At 41.1% G+C, this 18,007-nt stretch overlaps 2 protein-coding genes across 2 annotated transcripts; both read right to left on the reverse strand.

The window, feature by feature from the left end:
- Window positions 1–665: 665 nt before the first annotated feature.
- On the reverse strand, window positions 666–8,183 carry LOC142932993 (calpain-2 catalytic subunit-like). The gene is made up of 21 exons (XM_076077126.1): window positions 7,947–8,183; window positions 7,549–7,618; window positions 6,481–6,599; window positions 6,228–6,361; window positions 5,966–6,134; window positions 5,797–5,880; window positions 5,525–5,610; window positions 4,290–4,364; window positions 3,965–4,125; window positions 3,152–3,321; window positions 3,030–3,041; window positions 2,629–2,840; window positions 2,494–2,530; window positions 2,341–2,406; window positions 2,196–2,253; window positions 2,033–2,097; window positions 1,469–1,537; window positions 1,299–1,377; window positions 922–1,038; window positions 773–831; window positions 666–689 (listed from the first exon to the last, which is right to left on the reverse strand). The coding sequence occupies exons 1-21, from the start codon at window positions 8,181–8,183 to the stop codon at window positions 666–668; spliced, it is 2,103 nt and encodes a 700-aa protein (XP_075933241.1).
- Window positions 8,184–8,919: 736 nt separating this feature from the next.
- On the reverse strand, window positions 8,920–15,137 carry LOC142932994 (calpain-2 catalytic subunit-like). The gene is made up of 21 exons (XM_076077127.1): window positions 14,901–15,137; window positions 14,502–14,571; window positions 14,121–14,239; window positions 13,024–13,157; window positions 12,747–12,915; window positions 12,567–12,650; window positions 12,395–12,480; window positions 12,232–12,306; window positions 11,898–12,058; window positions 11,644–11,813; window positions 11,535–11,546; window positions 11,171–11,382; window positions 11,040–11,076; window positions 10,714–10,779; window positions 10,564–10,621; window positions 10,411–10,475; window positions 10,214–10,282; window positions 10,038–10,116; window positions 9,176–9,292; window positions 9,030–9,088; window positions 8,920–8,943 (listed from the first exon to the last, which is right to left on the reverse strand). Exons 1-21 carry the CDS (start codon window positions 15,135–15,137, stop codon window positions 8,920–8,922), a joined length of 2,103 nt encoding a protein of 700 aa, XP_075933242.1.
- Between the last annotated feature and the right edge of the window lie 2,870 nt (window positions 15,138–18,007).

Raw genomic sequence — 18,007 nt, forward strand, 5'->3', positions numbered from 1 at the left:
ACCCAGCCTGTATTTCTGGGCCTGCTGGAGCACAGGGAGCCACGGGAGAACCAGAACCAGGACTGAGCGGGGAAGGATGTCAGACCGTGCTGCAGCAAAATGAGAGTTTTCGTTTAAAGACACTCTGGTGCTCAGAAACGTTTTTATCCACAGGGACTGCCAAAATCCATCCAAAGGCAAAGTTCTTCTTAGCTTGAAACAAATGAGATATAATGGGATAATTAGTGAGCTTTAGTGTTGCTGGATTTTGGCACCTGTTTTAAGTCTTTAGCTAAGCTAAACTAACTAGCAGCAGCTGGTGATAGCTTCATATTTACCGTACAGTCATGAGAGTTGTAGCATATTGCTCTTGTGTACCTCACTGCAAGAAAAAGTTTATTGCCAAAAATGCTGAACTATTAGTAAGCTACTTAAACATTCTCAGTGGACATACATACTGCATAAAATGGATATCTTATTTATTGATAACACTGAATGAACAGATTCTTATTTGTGGGACATCGTGTCTTTATTATGTTTTTGGATAGTCACACCCATAGAAAATAGTGTCCCTCAAGATCAATATCCGTTGATTAAGTTGCACACAAGAAACAAACTGTATAATATTCAGATATGATGATTCTTCAACCCCACGCTGGATTCTTCAACTCCTTGAAGACTCCTTTCTACAACATGGCCAGATTCAGCCACTGTGGATGAAAGCACAAGTCACTGTGTGGTCCACAAACCATTTCTTTATATGATTGTGTCATTATCACAGTTAGGCTCTTACCTCCATGAAACCAATTTCTATCTCACCAGACCCATTCTTGTCCAGGGTCTTGAAGACGTCTGTTTTAGATAAAAGAAAACATCGTAACTCGTATTATAATGTCTGCATGGCTGTAGGGTAATAAAATGGTCACAATGACAAAAACTCACTGAAGAGTGACTCCAAGCGGATCACGCAGCACACAAAGTTGTCAAAGTCAATGGTGAGGTTTTCGTCACTGTAGCGGGCCACAATTATCTGATGCAGAGGGCTGTTGAGAGAGAAACCTGCCAGAATGCAAAAATATGAGCTTCTAACTGCACATAATGAAAAACATGAAGACAAAGAAATTCACACCCTTCACAATGTATACAACATTATGTAAACAGCTCTCCTGTAAATGTTCTAAACATTAGATATGCTTATGCGGTTGTGATTATTCCATGTAAATGTCAGAGTTTATTCAAATCAATGGCGTATCCTCTACCCTCTAACTCCTTAGGGTAGAGGAAACGGACTGCAGAGAAATACATATTATTTTTCTCACCAATCTCCTCAACAGCCATCCGCATCTCAGATGCACTCATGAAGCCACTCTGGTCTGTGTCTTTCTCTTTGTACACATCCTAATGGAGAGCCCAACACGTTAATCACCATTATACCGATAAAGTATACACATGATAGGTTAATGTCGATGTGAAGAAAAAAGGAACACACCAGGAACTTCTCGATCTTTGTCCACAGAATCTTAAATTCTACCAGCCCCAGCTTTCCGCTTCCATCTTTCTTTGCAGAGTACGTCAAGGAAAGTAGTAATAGAAGGAGAAATGTGTGGCAGGTTGTCGACCTCTATCAGACATGACCTTGTGTGTGGGTCATTAAGTAAACTTTAAATTCTAAATTCTAGTAGAGATCCAGAGATCCAAAGAAGTTCCCAAATGTGCCAGGCTCAATTTGGGGAAAATATGCATAAACACACACAAGACATTTGACATATCTCCATTTGATTAAAGGCAATGGAGACTTTGGATTGAATATTTCAGTCATCATATACATCACATCATGTAGCATCAATAAAACATTTAGAACATGCTTTACAGAAAATGCTGTCAGAAGGTGGCATGCAACATTATTTTTACAGCCTTGAAGGGATAGTTTGACATTTTAGGAAATATGCTTTTCAACTTTCTTACTGAGAGCTAGATTGGAAAACAGGATGTTAAGAGGTTAATAGTTTTGTGGATTTTTCTTGAGATAACTTAAGATAGGAAGGAAGGATACGTCCAGCAGATTGACCATGTTGCGGCAGGTCGTCAGGCTAAACCCACTGGTTTTGATGTCCTGTCCTGAAAATGAAAAAACACACAGGGTAAATCGCTGCGCGGGTCAGGTGCACATAAATGCAAATACTTGACTGAAAGAAGAGAAAGAAATCATTTCTTACTGTTCACCACCACTCGGTTGAGGATTTTCTGCAGCTCGAATGCAGAAATCTCCACATCCTAAGAAGCATAATGACAAGGACACTAAATTACAAGCAATGATTTGAGACCACAAGATAATGTATCTAATCTTTATTATATACTTACATGTCCAGCAAGCTGTCCAAACAGTCTCTTGAATCTGTCACTGATGTCATCTTCATCAATTACAATCTAGAGATGACAAAGGAATCTTTTTTTCCCTGCTATGTTAAAAAAACATTCTTCAAAAGCATGTATATCAAAGGGATATGATTTTACCTGCTCAACATGGCAGTCTACCGGATCATCAATCTCTCTAGAAGCAGCGAGAAGTCATAGTTATCAGATCATTCTGAATGATTATCAGTATCATTTGTCATTATGAAATTGCACTTATTTGTGAAAGGAACATACTGGAAAGCTGCCTGTTTCTCAGAGAACACCCGCACATAAAAGTCTCCGTTCTTGTTGGGCTCGAAGGTGGAGGGGATGATGAGGTATTCTCCTGGGGGAAGACAGAAGTGGTTGGACACTTCTCTCAGGTTGATGAAGGTCTCGGAGCGGGCTGCTGAACTGTTGCGCATGAAGAAGTTTTTCTTCAGGTGCACTTGCCTTTGGCCAGAGTACTGGAAAATGACACGCATGCAGTTCAGTCACACAAGGGCGCCCTATTCCTTCTCTCTGACTTACTACTTTTCTATGTTGTGTAATTAGAGAATTTTCAGGACTGACAATTGAACATTAATGAAACAATTTCTTTGAATACTCATTCTTAGTGAAAAACTAGTGCTGTGTCTTCATCTTTGTAAACATACCTCCTCGGGCAGCTGGAAAAAGACACACAAAAAAGATCAAATGTCAGAATAGATACAAATATTAAATACAATCACGTACTTTCACAAGTATCATCACTTACATCTTAAAGGCAGCTCCTTACCTCGTATATGGCAAAGCCGATGGTCTCCGTGTCCTGCCCCATTTTCCTCATTTTCCGCTTGTTCTTCTGCATCAAGCCCACGATGAAGGTGCAGCCATCCTCACCATCATCAGGGTCATCATCCACCTCTTCCAGCTTTATGACAAACTGAGGATTCATCCAGAAGGAATCTAGGAAGGCAAGCAAGGTTTAAAAATGGATATGTTGCCAGTAAAAGTATAGTGAATGTTTCTTCAATCAATCCCCCCAAAACAGGTATATTTCACGGCAAAATGAAAACAGCAAAAGTCATGCCTGTTCATAAAAATAGAGAGAGAGAGACGTCAATTCTCCGATTATACAACAGACCGATTTCTCTGCTTTCCCAGTCCTCAAAAACTTGAGAAAGAAAATATAATAATACAAAAATAGTAGAAAGACTTGATCATTTCATAGAAAACACAATTTAACAGTGTGGCTTCAGAGCAAATAGGTCCACCTCAATGGCAGTGATGGAACTGATAGAAGAGATATTTACTGCAATGGACAACAAATAATATACTGTGTTGTGTTAAAGACTTGTACATCAATATATACAAATAAATAATGTTGAATCTGATTTGTTTAAGGTTACTGTGGGGTTCCACAAGTTTCAGTGCTAGGCCCTATACTCTTTATACTGTATATACATGATATAAAGTGTAAAGGTTTGGAGAATGCAGTTGAAAAGGAATGTTGTTGTTAATAAGGACTGAAATAAATGACTACTACTACTATTATTTTATGACACATATACACCAGTGCTTGAGGGAAGATTGTGAAAACTGGTTATACTTGGAAAGTTTCTGCAGCCACCAGCTGAAACGCCCCTTCTCCAAGTTTCCTCAAACTCTGACTCTGCCCATTTCTTGAACTTATCGCCTGTGAGTGCATCAGGGGTGAGGTTGCAGATCTCAAGTTGAGAATATTGGCGCCGGAATTCGGAAAACGACATCCTGTGGACAAAACAGTATGAAGAAAATCAAAAAACAAAACAAATAGAAACTACCGCATCATTTGCCTAAATTGCTCTTTCCTTTCACTGGAGTATAAAACATATGAGAGTATTTCAGCACTAGGAACCCAGAAGAGGAAGAAACATAGTTTCAGAGAGGTTTACCAGAACTCCCCATCCTCACAACGGTTGGTCAGCCTCGCCCGGACAGCGTCACTCACATATCTCCACTCAGAAGACCTAGAAAAAAGTGCCAATACATTCTTAGTTGGAAGTAGTTTGTGTGATAAAGTTAAAACATGGAAGACATGAACTACAGGCCTGCACCTAACTGAACGTCACACACTCTACACCTCAAACACAGCCCAGAGTGTAACAGCTTTTTTTTAACCTCAGGATATACCAGCCATTCCACTGGGTGTGTATGTCTTTCTTTGTGTTACATGCTTGTCAGCAACACACACACACACACACACACACACACACACACACACACACACACACACACACACACACACACACACACACACACTTGTTATTCTCTTCCAAACAAAGGATGTAGACGTTTGAATTAGGCTGGGTCCTCTTATGAACAACACAAAAGGCGTATTTGGGATAGCCCATTTATGAGAAGTGGTTGGATGCAGTTCAGTTCAAAATTTGATTTAAAAATGTTGGTTGATCAGATAACAGTGTCACTTATGTGATAGACTGAGGACTAGGATTAAATGTATGTAGGTGGTGCCTAAATCCCCCTATAGTCTTCAAGATTATCCCTCTGGTACCAAGGTCACAGATGTCTGAGGGTGGACAACCTGAAGGAAAGAGGTTGGGATATTGGTGGGATTTTTGTCAGGGATTGGTTGGAGGTGCACTTAGTTTATGGGTGTCAACTTTGTTTTTAAAGGGACTAAGAACAAAGTGACTAAATGTGAATGCCTCCTCTTCTAGGAGCCTTGTGGGTGTAGTTGGTTCATTCATCTGGTCTGGCTGCAAGACTATACAAACTGGTTTCAGTCAGGCAGTGTTTCTCTCTCCCTGGCTTCCACCCTGTTTAATGTTATTTATTTCATCATGGAGCCGAGCCCAGCTGACATTGGACAAAGGCTATGTTGAGATATTCCACTGGTTAGGTGAAAGACTTGCTAGAACTGCTAATGGTGCTAGATTTAAAGGGATCACCACAGTCATAAGGCTTCCTCTTCTGTGAACCGTGGTTATCTGGACTAAATGTCAGGGAATTTTCTGATAATGTGTGGACATATAGAGGGCTCATCGACCAACCTATGTCAGCACCCCTATAGCCACGTGTTGCTAACAAGGGCTAAAAACTAGAGAAGTACTCTGGTGAGGCTGCAAATGATAACTACTTGAGATAATGTGAGCATATTCATACTCACTTGTCACTCCAGGCTCCATTCCACTCCACCTGACCCCATGGGTTTCTAATCCTGATCAGCTGCTCCCTGTCTCCTCTGTACTCCACCTGACAACAGAATAAGTTGTCAATTACTCTCAACCAGAAGAAACACACAAAAGGGACACCTTAAAAAAAATATAAATGTAATAAAAGGGGTAAAACTATCAAATATATCAAATTGTAAAATATATTACAGCATACAGCCACTGCAGCTTCACTTGTTCCTGGACACAGACACAAACATTTCCTCACCTGCTCCGCTCCTGTCACCGAATAGGCATGGCCCTTCACCAACTTGCGATACGTGACGGCTTCTGAGTCAGACGCGCTGGTAATCTGGGATAGAGAGGAAAAGCTTGTGAGGTACAAACAACCAGATATTGCCAACAACCTGAGTGTGCAACAATAAGCTCAAACAAACATCAATGGAGCATCCCAGAAGGGAGCCTCTGTCCAGGGCCTTCTTAATGATTTTGAAGAGGTGGGGATTTGCGTCCCTCAGTTCATGCCTCTCAGCAATGCCTCCTGTGAAGTCCTCGAATCCCTCAGTGGTGCTGCCTCCGGAAAGAGCCTCGTAGCATCCATTTATTCTAAAGAGAAATGGAGTTTGTGGATTACTATACCAGAAAAAAAAAGGTACTGAAATAGACAGAAAGGTATCCAGATGCTCCATTCCTCCATACTTGGCATAGGCCTTCTCCAACAGCGCGCTCCAAAACTCTGAACCCTCCGCTGAGTGAACAAACAGCAGCTCTCCATCTTTGGTGGGCAAGCGGTCGTCAACCACCACATCCACCCAGTCACCGAACTGCCAGAACTGAGAGCCGCAGAGGGGACACGATCAGTCAAATCAAACCTCAATCAAGCTCTAAAAGAAAGAAACTGTGGTGTGTGTGTGTGTGTGTGTGTGTGTGTGTGTGTGTGTGTGTCAAGCACCTCAAAGTGAAAGATGCCAGCATAGTTGTCCTCAAAGCTTTGGTCATGGGGGACAACGCGAGACAGAACCTGTTTGCTGAGAGTCAAGGAGGCGATGGCTGCCAGGAGCCAGCAGTCACCTGAACACAAGTTAACGATGTTAATGAAGGGAACTCTTGTGTAAAATCTCATGTAACCTCCAGAGGATTTAAAATTGTCACATGTTGGTTTCATATCGGGGCGGCTATCGCTCAGGAGTTAGAGCGTTTGTCCACGAGTCCAAAGCTAGTTCGATCCCTGGCCCCTACAGTCTACATGTTGAAGTGTCCTTGGACAGGATACTGAACCCCAGATATGCCTGTGAATGTTTATCGCTCCTGATGAGCAGGTGGCCCCTGGTATGGAAGCCTCTTCCACCAGTGAGTGAATGCTGACTTGTGTTGTAAAAGCACTTTGAGTGGTCGCTAGGACTAGAAAAGTGCGATATAATTACAGATATTTTACCGTTGCAACCTGACACATCTCCAAAACATACTAGGTATGCAGTTTGTTTGCACACACACACCTCTGTTGTGAAAATTGTCTGGTCTCTCTTTATTTATTAGCTGTAAACAACCCAGTCTCACCCACACATGAATGCTTCTTGCCAGACTGGGTGTGGACAGAACTGAAGAAGTTGAATGACTGACAGCTGATGTCAGTGCACAGGAATTCACTTGGAGTTATAAGGTTTGGATTTTATTTCAGTGTCGTGTGGTTACAAAAGTACCGGCGAAATACAGTTTCCAGAGATTAAAACTAAGCAAGCAAATAAGCAGTAAGAGACATACTGTAGGCGGTTTACTTTATTCACATCTGCTAACTACAGTCTAAGATAAGCATGCAAAATCATTCATTCAAATAGTTGAAGGTGCTCAATGTGTTCTTTGTAAAATACAGTAAATATCTAATTTTGCCATCAACATGTATTTGAATGTAATTCGATCGGAAAGTAAGGTAATGTTATTAGAGTAGGTAAGTTTTAAAGGTAAAAAATGCAGACATTGTTGGAGGAATGTATGAATGTGCGTGTGTTTGTGTGTGTCTCACCAAGTGCTCCTTGACAAATGTCCGTCCTGGTTGCATTCGCAACTATGAATTGTGGATTGGAACACAATTCCTGAAGGAAAAACAAGAGTAAACATTTTGTCAAATTGTAATGCTTCCTCACATCAACACTTTTTTTTTTCTTGTGCTCTAATAATATACCCATCCTCATCTGGTTGAATATGTTTTGCTGGATATGAGAATTACTCATAAATACTGTATAAAGGGAACAAGTTTACGTTACCAAACAGTAAGTAGTATCTATTATTTGTCAAGAGTGGGTGACTTCTCATATGGAAAAGAGGACATGACAAAAAATATCCCTTCTCAACGATGCTCATAGGGATGATTGTAATAATTGAATCTTTTGGCATATGTTTCCATCTACTTATTGTACCCACCTTGGGTCTTTTCCAGGTGATGCCTCGTACTTTGTGGGAATTTGGTCCAAGTTCTTTATATCCTAAGGATGAGGGCAGAGCCTCAAAGCTGTCATCCTGAAACAGCTGTCCTCTCTCCAGACAGCTTCTCCTCAGCGATTCAAAGTCCTGGTTGAGGTATTTCACCGCATGAGAGTTGGATCCTATCCCGTGCGATTTTTCTCGATTGTGCTGAAGTTTAACTGCAATGCCGGACATTTTCAAAGATTTTAAGTCTTTATGTGTACGACTGTCTCCCAGAGTGTGTCTGTGCGGTTAGACAGGCTCTGTATTGTATGTGCAGGTCAACTGTCTCCACACCCTTTATTGTTCATACCAGACAGCCTACTCTTGCTCTGCCTCACCTGTTTCATCCAGCCTACTCTACAGCTGGCTTTGGTTGATGGATGATCGGCCCACATGTGGCCCATATGGATGGATGAGTGAAACTTATGCTGCTCGCCAAAAAACTTTGATCAGTGGAATTGTATATCGATGATATTTTTTAGAACACCACAGTGAAAATAAACTTCATCTGATATAGCTCGGAGTAAGACTACTTTAACCATTTGAATTTGTCGGATATGTGCAAGATTTTATAAAAGTCCAGAGGCCATAGTTTCATAGTTTCTTTATTTTTGATCATTTGACAGAAGTTTTGGCATTAAAATCACTGCACCAAAAATCTAAGAAAGGAGCTATTTGAAATAAATGGAATCACACATGTGAGTGATGCAACATATCGCCATGTATATGTCCAGCAAATATCATTTAAATGTATAAATACATTTTAGACCTTTTTGAGCATTTGGAACATGTGAATATGAAATGTCTTTTACATTGGATTTACTTAATTTGTGACAATAAAGAATAAAAATTGTGTGAATGAAATAAATGTATAGTTAATCTTCCTGCAGTTATCAAGAGAGGGTCCTTCCTTGCCTTGTCTCCAGTGTCAGTAGATCGCCAGGCACAGCCACTGTAAGAGGAAACATAATTATATAAGGAGTTGTGTAATCCAGAAGTGCCGACAAACCAGCAGCTTTTTGTTAGTCTCTCACACACCTGCTGAATATCCAGCTCCATCTTCCCTGTGCCAGCTTTCTCCAGAGCCTTAAACATTTCTGGTTGAGAGACAGAAATATAAATTCAGGTAATGTGAACATGCCTACAGATAAATATGAGAAATACTTGTGTTTGCTGACACTTACTGAAGAGCATTTCCAGTTTAATGAGACAGCCTACAAAATTGTCAAAGTCTATGGCATACTGAGCATCGGCATAGCGATTGACAATGGACTGCAACACAGAAACGTTGATTTGGAAGCCTGGGGAAGAAAAATAGCCGTCACTTATCATCGTCTCCTGTTAGCATGTCAGATCAGTTTCATAGAGGTGTATTATTTCTGATCCTGGTGAAGGATAGTTTATAAGGATATTAGCAGGGTGATAATAGAAGAGTTAAGTTACACAGCCTCGCCCACTTCTTTTGTTTCTGCAGCGAAGTCTACATGAACAAAATCTATGTGCAGGGAGGGAGTCCTCTAACTGGCTTTTCAAGTCTGCCAGACATACACAAGCACACGCACACACACACACACACACACACACACACACACACACACCAGCTGGGACAACATGCTGCTATTTGTTCCTGCAGGGCTCAGTGGTCAGTAATGTGTTTTACAAAGCCATATATTTTTAACAAACATGTCATATTTTTAATACGTGTCTCATAACTTGGTAAACATGTATGTCAACTACAGTGGCCCACTCTGTTCAAAGATAACTAAAATCTGCAGGCAATATATCTAAATAGCTCATTTCGATATGTATCAGGAAAGCAAATATTATTACTGAATTTCAAGCCATAAAACGATACTTGCAGTAGATGTTAGTTTTGCATCGAGGCATTTCAGAAGAGGTGAGGCAATAATAAAATGGAAATCATTTGGCTTTTGATTTGTACACGACATGGCTGTCATAATTTAAAACCATGTGTCAGTGTTAGTTTAATGCAGATATTTGATGGTTTTTATTGTATGAGATTCCTCACATGATGATGTTTGTTACCTGCTGCAGTGGCTGCGCCTCTCATCTCGTGGGAGCTCATGGTGCCAGAGTTGTCTTTGTCAAAACGTTTGAAGATCTCCTATATGACCCAGGCAAACATGTGTTGTGTTACCAGATACAGACCTTAATTCCAACACGGCCAACGCTCATTTCAAACCGCATAAATCAAAGCTTACCAGGTATTTCTGGATTTTGTTCCACAGCAAGTGGAACTCCATCAATCCCAACATGGCACTTTCATCTTTCTGAGGAATGCTAAGGTTTATAAAAAGCTCATCCTGAATTATTAATTTAACTTATTGTTCACATATTCCATAGTTATAATGCACCCAGATCCCAAAAGGGAGGACAATGCAATGCTTAAATAGGATACATCCAGCAGACTGACAATAAGGCGACCTGTCTCAAGTCTGAAGCCATCTGTCTTGATATCAGACCCTGCAAAAAAGTGACAAAACATAGCTAGTTGCAACTTGAAAGTAAAAGAGGCCAAACGTCAATATATGTCAGAGTTCAATGTACTCACGATGAGAGACAACGTGGTTCAGAATTGTCACCAGTTCAAAGACCGAAACCTCCATGTCCTGTTTGAAAAATGCACATTATAACTTGTTTTTAACTTTGTAATCCAATTTTTGATTTTATTTACAATCAGTTCTCATGTTGCTCCACCTACATTGCCAGCAATCTGCCTGAAGAGCTTCTTGAATTGAGGATCCACATCGCTCTCAGACACTTCCTCCTGGGAGAGGGAGACACAGATAAGTCTAGTCACTAATGCCAAATAGAAGCAAATTTTAGGCCTTTTTGTAGATATCGGTGAATGATAAATGTAACACACTGTATGTTAAACATGAAGCAATAAGCATTTAAAAAATAATTGTGACATATTTCCTTCAATCTCAGTTCTAAATTGGAAATAAAAGAATGTCTTAAAAAAGGGACTAACCATTTATCAATGCATGCAAGAGCAGCTTATTATTATTCTGTGGGCTGCCTTACCTCCTCTATTTGAGCTTTGATGTCCACCTGCATTGGACTGAAAAGATAAAAAAAATGCAACGCTTGAGCACACTCTCTCCACAATACCCTATAGATGTCAGTCGATCTTTAAGTTACTGTAATACAGATACCTGGTTGCGGCCTGTTTCTCTGAGAACACCCTGAGAACAAAGCTGCCCTTCTTGTGAGGACTGAAGGTCGAGGGAACTATCACATATTCTCCTGGAGGAAGTTTGAAGCGGTCGCACACTTCCCGCACGTTGATGAATCTGCTGCTCATAGCCACAGCTCTCTGTTGCAGCAGGACGTCCGGACCTAGGTGAACATTGCTGCAGCCTTTGTACTGGAGATTAACGGGAGAAAATGTTGTTTATTACTGGAATGTCACACAGCTACCCAGAAATGCACAATGCAATCGAGAAACCCTTGTGACACACTTGTGTTTATTTTGCACGCAAGGGATCGATGCTGGCACGTGACAGTACAAATACAGACCTGGTCTGGGACCTGTAAAAAGGAAACAGACAGAAGAAGTATTTTAGAAAATCTGGTAAAATACAGAGCACTAATTTCATATAATATATATTACATTATTCATAGACACCTCATAAATGGCAAAGCCAATGGGTTCAAGGTTGCGCTCGAGCCTCTTCTGCCGTCGTCCATCCTTTTGCATCAGCCCAACCAGTAAGGTGCACCCATCCTTACCATCCAGAGGATCATCATCCACATGCTCCAGACGCACCACAAACTGAGGGTTGGATGAGAATGTGGCTGGAACACACAAAAGTATAATCCTTTACATGACGGAGTGTAACGGAAGTTGTAGCTCAAACATACACATGGTTTCTTTTATACCTGGGTTATTGCGGCAGCCGCCAGCAGTGGATCCGACCCTCCACATCTCTTCGTACTGGTAGTTGTTCCAGTGGCCCACATCATCACTCATGAGCGTGTCTGGGCTCAGGTTACAGATCTCCAGATTGGAGAACTGCTTGATGAAGTCTGAATAGGACATCCTGAGCAGAGGAACACTTTTCTCAACAAAGAACGTTGTGTTCTCCTGAGTCTGAGCCTTTATAGTTCCTTCGGTGTTGTAGGACATTATCAATCCATATTCCAGCATCAACAAAATATCTACAATACTATGTTTATTGACATGTAAAGGAAAGGTTAAAGACAATGGATTTACCAGAATTCTCCATTGTCAGCCACATGGTACAACTTTGATTTCTCATCTTCACTGACGTGACTCCATTCACTGGATCTAATTGGGATTTAACATGCTTTTAGGAAAATCCTAGAAGTAAACAATGGTAGCTAATGGTTAATGGATCTAGAATGTAATTATTTACCCATCACTCCAAGGCCCAGTCCACTCCACCTGACCCCATGGGTTCCTGATGCGGACCAGCTGAATCGGCCTGCCTCGAAAACGAACCTGGGAGAGAGAGCAACAACAGTGGGAAACATAATTTGCATGCAGTAAAAATAGCTTATTGATGACAGTTTCGATAAATTGTATACCTCCTCTGCACCAGTGACTGAGTATGCATGTCCCTTGACAAGTTTCAGAGCTGTAACTGCCTCTGAATCATTGGCACTGGTGATCTGAAAACACCAAGAACAAACACTTAGATCATGTCAGTACTGTTGGCGTGTTTGCTTGCAGGTCAGCATGCAAATCAGTATGAAAATAAGACTTACATCTATAGAGCAACCCAGCAGTGAACCCAGGCTCAGGGCCCTTTGCATGATGTGGAAAAGCTGCGTTGGAGCTTTATCTAAGGTGTATTGTTCTGCAATCCCTCCTGTGAAGTCCTCAAAACCCTCAATAGTGTTTCCTCCTGACAGGGCCTCATAGCAGCCATTCACCCTGTCAGACGCAGAGGGATGTGGACAGATTTGACCAACTATATATTTATAAATTTTGACTGCATTAACATTTCAATGAAGCAAAAGATACAAGGGGAACAATCCGTACTTGGCATAGGCCTTCTCCATCAGTGCGCTCCAAAACTCTGAGCCCTCCGCTGAATGAACAAACAGAAGCTTTCCATCTCTGGTGGGTAAACGGTCATCGACCACCACATCCACCCAGTCACCAAACTGCCAGAACTGAGAAGAAAAATATTCACATCAGAAAACTCCATTTCAAATACATTTACGACTCATGCAAGGCAAGGCGAGGCGAGGCGAGGCGAGGCGAGGCGAGGCGAGGCAAGGCAAGTTTATTTGTATAGCACATTTCAACATCAAGGCAATTCAAAGTGCTTCACATAAAACCATTAAAAGCATCAAAACATACGGCAAAAGAAAAGGAGATTTAAAAACAATTAAGAACATTCATTGAAACATTAAAAACAGTCATTAAAACACTAAAAAGCAGTGTAAGATTGTTAATTGTGTAATTGTCTTGATCTGGCTGTTCAGGTTGAGGTCTGAATCCATAACTACACTTAGATTTCTGGCTTGGTTTATGCAAGACAAATGTGTGATTCTTGGATAATGTTGTTTTGTGCTCTGCGTGTCACACTGCATGCAATAACGGCTTTAAAATTGGCATCAAACACAAATGTAGATATTGACACAAAGCGTTTGTCGTGAAGCACTGGGGCGCTGTTTGTTGTATTAGTTCAAATCTGCTGGATCTTTATTTATGCAGCTCTACTCAACTTTTAACTGTTGGTGGTGCTGGAAGGACTGTTACAAGATACAGCCTTTTACATATGGTGAAGTGTTGATCAGCTTTGCAGGTGAACAAGTAGAACATGTTTGTAGCATTGACTCATTTATTGTTGAATGAACGTACTGAAATTGACCAGAACATATGCACTTGTCTTGATATGAGGAACTGAGCGATTGAGATTCGATGGATCAGATGGATCTTTGTATTTCACTGTACTTTAGTATTTTGGATTGCCCTACACCAGTGTACAAGTTTCCATTAGAGAAAGTCATCGTTCTATGGTCGGACATGGCAAGAAAAAAAAACAATGAATGAAAGAAGAAAAAGGAAAAGAAAGCAAAAAACCTGGAAGGTCAGAGTTATTGGTCATATGAGAAAGGCCTTGGTCTGACCTGGAAGCGAAATATCCCTGCATAACCGTCGGTGAAACTCTGTCCATGGGGCACCACGCGAGCCAGGATCCGCTGGTCAAGAGTCAGAGAGGCTATAGCAGCCAGAAGCCAGCAGTCACCTGTACATTAAGAACAGAGACATGGTCTTAGATTGAGCAATATGTGGCATTCATGTTGCTTACAGCAACAGTGATGTAAACAGCATGTGCCATCAAACCACGTCTGTCATAATTCCCTCTTACGGGCTTAGTGGGCAGAATGGGTGGAGGGTTCGGTCCAGGGATGTTTGTAGTTCCCTTCTAAAACCAAAGCACCCCATCATTCATCCATCTGTCCATCTGTTCATTAAGTCATTCATCCATCCTCTTTCCCCTCACTAACCTAGAGCTCCTTGGCAAATGTCTGTCCTCGTTGCCCCACCATCAATGAACTTTGGCTTTGAGCACAGCTCCTATAAAGAGCACCAGACAATCACAAAAAGTTAAACATGAACCTTGGATTGTCCTGTATCACACTGGATGGTAGAAAATGGTCACATTTTTTCTGGTAGAAGAAAAAAACATTTAGTGAGTCTTGCTCTGATCCAACAAGTTACGGCTCCTTTTTTTAATATAGTGTTTTCTACTTTTCCCTCCGCAATCCTTGATTTAAAAAGAAGAAATTTATGCAATTCAGTAAAAGAAATAATTACAATAGTCTCTGACACATCACTGACAAATATTTTAGTGTAAATAGTAGTAGTATTTCATTGCTGTCTGCTTATTCTCAGTGGATTCTTACCATTGGCCTTTTCCAAACAACGCCCCTGGTTTTGGATGAGTGTGGTCCCAGCTCATTGTAGCCCAGCGATTTGTGCTCAGCTGGAAAGCAGTTGTCCTCAAACAGGCATCCACGCTCCAGACACTGCTGGCGCAGAGTGTCATAATCCTGCTTGGAGTACTTCACCGCTTTCTGGTTCGTGCCAATGCCTTCTTCTCTCTTCTTCTGATGGGCCAGTCGATCTGCCGTGGATGTCATCCTCGCCTCTCAAGTGTATGTAGACTCCCTGGATGATGATTTCCCTCTTTGTGAGTTGTGTTGTCTTGTGAGCTGACCTTCCCCCAGCTGAGCACAATCCAGACGGGCCTTTGTCCCAGCCTCCTTTATAGCTCCCACAGGTCAGGGGAGGTTTGGCTGGAATCACAAACAGACAGCAGCAACCCTAAGCAAATCTGCTGTGGCCACAGAAGAAATACAAACAAGGACACGCCTAAAGGCAAATTGAAGCTCCACTGTCATTGCCTCATTTTGAATGTGTGTGTGTGTGTGTGTGTGCGTGTGTGTGTGTGTGTGTGTGTGTGTGGGGTGGGCAATGTATTTATTGTCTCTGACTTACTGATGGGTACATACCAAAAGTAGAGGACATAAACACATAGCTTGATTTATAGCATCGAAGTGATCAAAAAAATAAAAGAAAAAGGTTCAGGTGTTATTGGAAGGGATTAAAGGTAGTGCTTACTGTTGAGAGTTGTGAAAGGGAAGCTTAAGCACATGGAATCAAGCAAGTGTCAAGTTGAGCAAGAATAAGAATGGGCTGTAAATGACATTGCAACACTGAGCCTGGGGGGCTTCTGCCAGGTCCAGTCTGCATTGAAACACATGCACTGTGCTCTCATATCATCCTCATATCCTTATGCTGTACTTACATCCTCTATGCTGAGTACAGACAAAGCTGATCCTCAGTCAAACAGTTTATCGGTGGCTGATCAACTGGTTTATTCCGGAGCTACACTGCTGTTTCAGCTGCTGAAATCAACACTATTTGTTTTGTTTGTTCTGTAAGCCTTAGAAGCACCCCATATCAAGGATATGAATACAAGGTAGTACAACGGTAGGTACAATGGTAGTGAATCCACCCTTGTTTAGATTACCTCAGAATGGAAAACAGAAAAGACCATCAGCAGTGCTGGAGGTGCAGAGTGGCTGCTTCTGATCCAGCGCGGAGGTAAACGCGATGAGCTGCGCATGCAGTGTGTGTTACTGCTCAAGCAAAGAAGACAGATCAACAGCAGAAATAAAATTGTCTCTGACTTACACAATCTTATATATACACAACAACAGAATACTTTCTGCAGACTAACTGGACTTTTCTCGATTTCCAAGCTGATATTGACATCATGCTGAGTCATGTTCTACTTAACCTTTCAACAAATATCACATTTCAAATTCAAATTCGCTTTCATTTCTGAATATAGTTCATATGGAACAACACAAACTCCTGGCTGCATTATAACCAAACAAAGGATACTGTCATCCGTAGCAATATTTGTCTCTCCTCGGGTGACCTTTGACCTTATTGTTAGTCCACATTATATGACACCCAATTGTTTCAGGTTGCAAGAGGATTGACATAAAAAAGTAATTTCACCCAAGTAACATTTGCATAGGAAAGGAAGTTATCAAAATCGTGCACTTTCATCGAAGAACCTTGACGTGGCGTAGTGGCCATTTTCCCTCATTGTTTATGAAAAAACAAGTTGTTATAAGTTGTTATAACTCCAAGGTACATTATCCAATCCGCACAAAACTTCTTATGCATGATGCTACTTCAAGCTTGAACATACTTCAATTGAAAAAAAATTCAATAACTCATAGCGCCGCCTACTGGCTAAAGGAAATGTCATATTTTATACTTTTATTCATACCTCCTAGCCAGGTGACCTGATGAGTCTCAAATTTGGTAAGGATAGCCTTAAGACATTGATGATGCATGATCATGAATATTGTGCGCTTTCGTTGAACGCTGTTGCCGTGGCGATGCATCTTTCGCCATGAAAAAGGAAGCTGATGGTTTAGTGGGTTGGGATGCTCAAAAACTCATGGAACTTTGTACATGTGTCATAGGTCATAGGAGGACATGGAGTATATGATTTTTTGGCTTGGCCGTTTTAAATTGCCTCTATAGCGCCCCCTACAATATTTCAAAACAGCAGCCCCAGCGCTACGTTTCAGCTACATGTATGAAACTTGGTAGTCACTCTGTATTATCTTGAATGTATTATGTATTATGTATTATGTATTATTATAACATATTAACAGGAAGAATTCTGTCACTTCTTTGGATTGAAGTGGACTTTTTCTGATTGAAAATGTATTCCTTCCACCAAAATATATTTGGTGTCCCATATGCATTTATACATACAGTATATAGCTCCATGTATATCGTTTAAAGAGTGCCATGACATAACATAACACATAGAGCTATAATAACGTCTTGCATACAATATTAGTCATTTTATATAATAGTCATTAATATATTTATTGCCAACGGAACAATATAGTCGTTAGGCATATAGCCTTCTGATTGTTTGAGCTGTGTGAATAACAGTGTTTATTATTGTATTACTGTGCATGTATTATTATTTTTAACTGAATTGAAAGCTATACGCTACAATATTCTAAAAGGATGTTTGCAATTTCAGTCTTACTTTACTTTAATCTTTATCTACCTCTTAACACTATCTACCTCTGAACAGCATGTATTTGATTTGATCCCGACTGTCTTCAGCGCCTCTAGCCGCAGAGTGTGGGGGTGTTGGCTGGGTGAGAGCGGTGGCCCCTCCTCCTGTAGGGGCTGGTCTATCCTGTACTGTGTGCAGCGGAGAGGGCTGGACCTGGACCTGGACCTGCGCTCCTGGCTACTAAACCACTGCCCCCTTTCACAGATTTATACGATTATCACTATCGGACCTAATTTGAAGGAGCCGTAAATTGCCTTTAAATCGGCGGTGAGTTTTTTCTTTCTTTCTCTGAACGTGTTAATTTAGCCATATTGAGATTAACGGTGCCTCTTGGTTTTATTGTAGTGTAGGCCACCGTGCGGTTTGTGTGATTTAGTAAACTGCACG

Source organism: Anarhichas minor, unplaced genomic scaffold (assembly GCF_050575085.1).
Source record: "Anarhichas minor isolate MPS153535 unplaced genomic scaffold, ASM5057508v1 ptg000058l, whole genome shotgun sequence".
In the NCBI taxonomy this organism is placed as follows: domain Eukaryota; kingdom Metazoa; phylum Chordata; class Actinopteri; order Perciformes; family Anarhichadidae; genus Anarhichas; species Anarhichas minor.